The sequence below is a fragment of the Sitodiplosis mosellana genome, unplaced genomic scaffold (genome assembly GCF_009176505.1).
Source record: "Sitodiplosis mosellana isolate CC-2019 unplaced genomic scaffold, AAFC_SMos_1.0 Smas_scaffold_5915, whole genome shotgun sequence".
In the NCBI taxonomy this organism is placed as follows: Eukaryota; Metazoa; Arthropoda; class Insecta; order Diptera; family Cecidomyiidae; genus Sitodiplosis; species Sitodiplosis mosellana.
Window position 1 is genome coordinate 1 of NW_022601157.1, and position 2,530 is coordinate 2,530.

Below are 2,530 nucleotides of genomic sequence, written 5' to 3' on the forward strand. Positions count from 1 at the left end.
GAACCAAAGCCGTCACCAAATACACCAGCTCGAAGTAAATTCGCTGCAACATATTCAAATTTGTACATAAAAACGGCCCTTTTCAGGGCCACCAAAGAATCATTTATGAAGATATAAAAAGATCAAACTACAAATTCCAACAATTTCTTTCGAATGCATCATAAACGTAAAGCTGTTATTAAATCACAACTTTTGAATCCACATTAAAATACACGAAAATAGTACAATAATTCAATGCAGGTAATTCGTTTCCTCGTCAATTTTCAATGAGGTGTTTTTTTTGTATGGAATTTTGAAACCAATACGGTGAATAGCCACAGATAACACATTCTGTATCTTTTCGTTCTCTGAATAAATTTTGTAATAAGTTCATGACAAAAATCAGACAGATATTTATATTGAGCACTACATATCTCATTGGTAAAGCCTATATGATCATGGTATTTTATATCTTGATAAAATGTAAATAGAATGCCTCGCTTGCGATTGTTTCAGTACCAGAATAAGTTCAATTGTTTTGTTCAACGAACAATTACGAATTTAAATATTTCGATAAAAATATTATTACGAAGAAAATATGGAAGATGATTTAAAAATTCTTTATGATATAGTTATTGGTGGCCCTGAAAAGGGCCGATTTTCGTAAGTGCGTGGATGATATCAATTTAAGCACGTTCGCCACGGATACGACGGGCCACTTGGATGTCTTTTGGCATGATTGTGACACGTTTGGCGTGGATGGCGCACAAGTTGGTGTCCTCGAATAAACCGACCAAGTAAGCTTCGCTGGCTTCTTGCAAAGCGAGAACGGCCGAGCTCTGGAAACGCAAATCGGTCTTGAAATCTTGGGCGATCTCACGAACCAACCGTTGGAATGGCAATTTGCGGATCAACAATTCCGTCGATTTCTGGTAACGACGGATTTCACGGAGAGCGACTGTTCCTGGACGGTAACGATGTGGCTTCTTCACACCTCCGGTGGCTGGAGCGCTCTTACGAGCGGCTTTGGTGGCGAGCTGTTTACGTGGTGCCTTTCCACCAGTCGATTTACGAGCGGTTTGCTTGGTACGAGCCATTTTACTTTTTCTTCTTCTTTTTTTTTTAGTTTACGATGCTTACACAACGAAAGTCAAGCGCAGAATGAATGACAACTCACGCGGAGTGCACTCTATTTATACTTTTTGACGCAGGAGAAGCGACGCTACGATCGTCGTGCGTTTGTTGTCGTTATCATTCTCATTTACTCTTCAAATTACGATTTTTTTGGCTTTTTGTCAAGTTTTTGTTAATTTTAGTTAGAAATTGTTCAAAATAATGTAAATTCAAAAGAAAATTGTTAGAAATATCGTTGAAAAACGAAATTGAGTTGTACGAAGGAGAAGTTTTTAGCGCGAATCGTACGATTGGTGTGGTAGTGGGGACGACGCATGAAGTGTATAAATACGGTGTCGCAGCAGTAGCAGGCATCAGTTCGTATTTGTCTCTCGTCAAGTGAAGAACATACTACCAGCTAAATCAAAATGACCGGTCGTGGATGTCGGTATGGATGTCGTGTATGCTTTGAAACGCCAAGGCCGTACTTTGTACGGTTTCGGTGGTTAAACAATATCGGTCTCAACATCGAAATTACAACAAAAATCGGCCCTTTTCAGGGCCACCAAATCATTTTTATGAAGAAATTTTTCAAAAAAAAATCCAATACATTTTTTATTTATTATAGTATCAGTAGATATCACTTCAGACGGAAATTGTTTTGTTAGCATTCTTGTGTTCTTTATGTTCGATACATTTGCCATTATTGTCATGCATTTGGTGGACATAGCAACGGCTGTTGTTTCAATGTCACACATGAGAAATATTGCGCGATGAGCAGTCGCTTACTCTTCAATGTCATGAAACCGTGTCAATTATATTTCAGATATATATCTATCTGTGTGTTTCATGCAATGGAGAATTTCTTCTCATTTTTGTATACGTCGACTGACACAGAAACGCACGATCTATGACTGCGACGGTTGGTGATTCGCACACTTTCCACACAAAATTATATCAAACAAATACGTCTTCACGTGTCAAACTCACAAAATGCGGTAAAAATCATCTTCGCACTTAATTCTTATATAATAGTTATTGGACTTAAATGCAAGTTAATATGATTTTCGACTGTAAATAAAGAAATTTTACATAAAAATTTAGGAAACCTCCTCAAATACAATGAATCTGGTGTTTGATGTTAGGATTTTGGATGATTGAAAGGACCCAAATAATTGATGCATGCGTTGAAACATTTTTCATAATGTAAAAATATGATAGTGCTGTTATATGAAATAAGTCACAAAGTTATGGCTTTGTTTTGAATTTTTCAAATTCTTCATAAATTACTTTGTGGTGGCCCTGAAAAGGGCCGATTTTGATACGGTTTGGTGTTTAAATTACAACGAATCTACTTCGAGCTGGTGTATTTGGTGACGGCTTTGGTTCCTTCACTGACGGCGTGCTTGGCCAATTCTCCTGGCAACAAGAGACGAAC

The 2,530-nt window shown here is 37.5% G+C and overlaps 1 protein-coding gene across 1 annotated transcript; it reads right to left on the minus strand.

Moving 5' to 3' along the window:
• Positions 1–656: 656 nt before the first annotated feature.
• Positions 657–1,127, minus strand: LOC129573070 (histone H3-like). The gene has a single exon (XM_055453249.1). It carries the CDS (start codon positions 1,074–1,076, stop codon positions 666–668), a length of 411 nt encoding a protein of 136 aa, XP_055309224.1. The 5' UTR covers positions 1,077–1,127; the 3' UTR covers positions 657–665.
• Positions 1,128–2,530: the final 1,403 nt, after the last annotated feature.

What these genes read in the sequence shown, in the direction of transcription:
- LOC129573070 (XM_055453249.1), bottom strand. Translation starts at nt 1,076, where the DNA reads ATGGCTCGTACCAAGCAAACCGCTCGTAAATCGACTGGTGGAAAGGCA.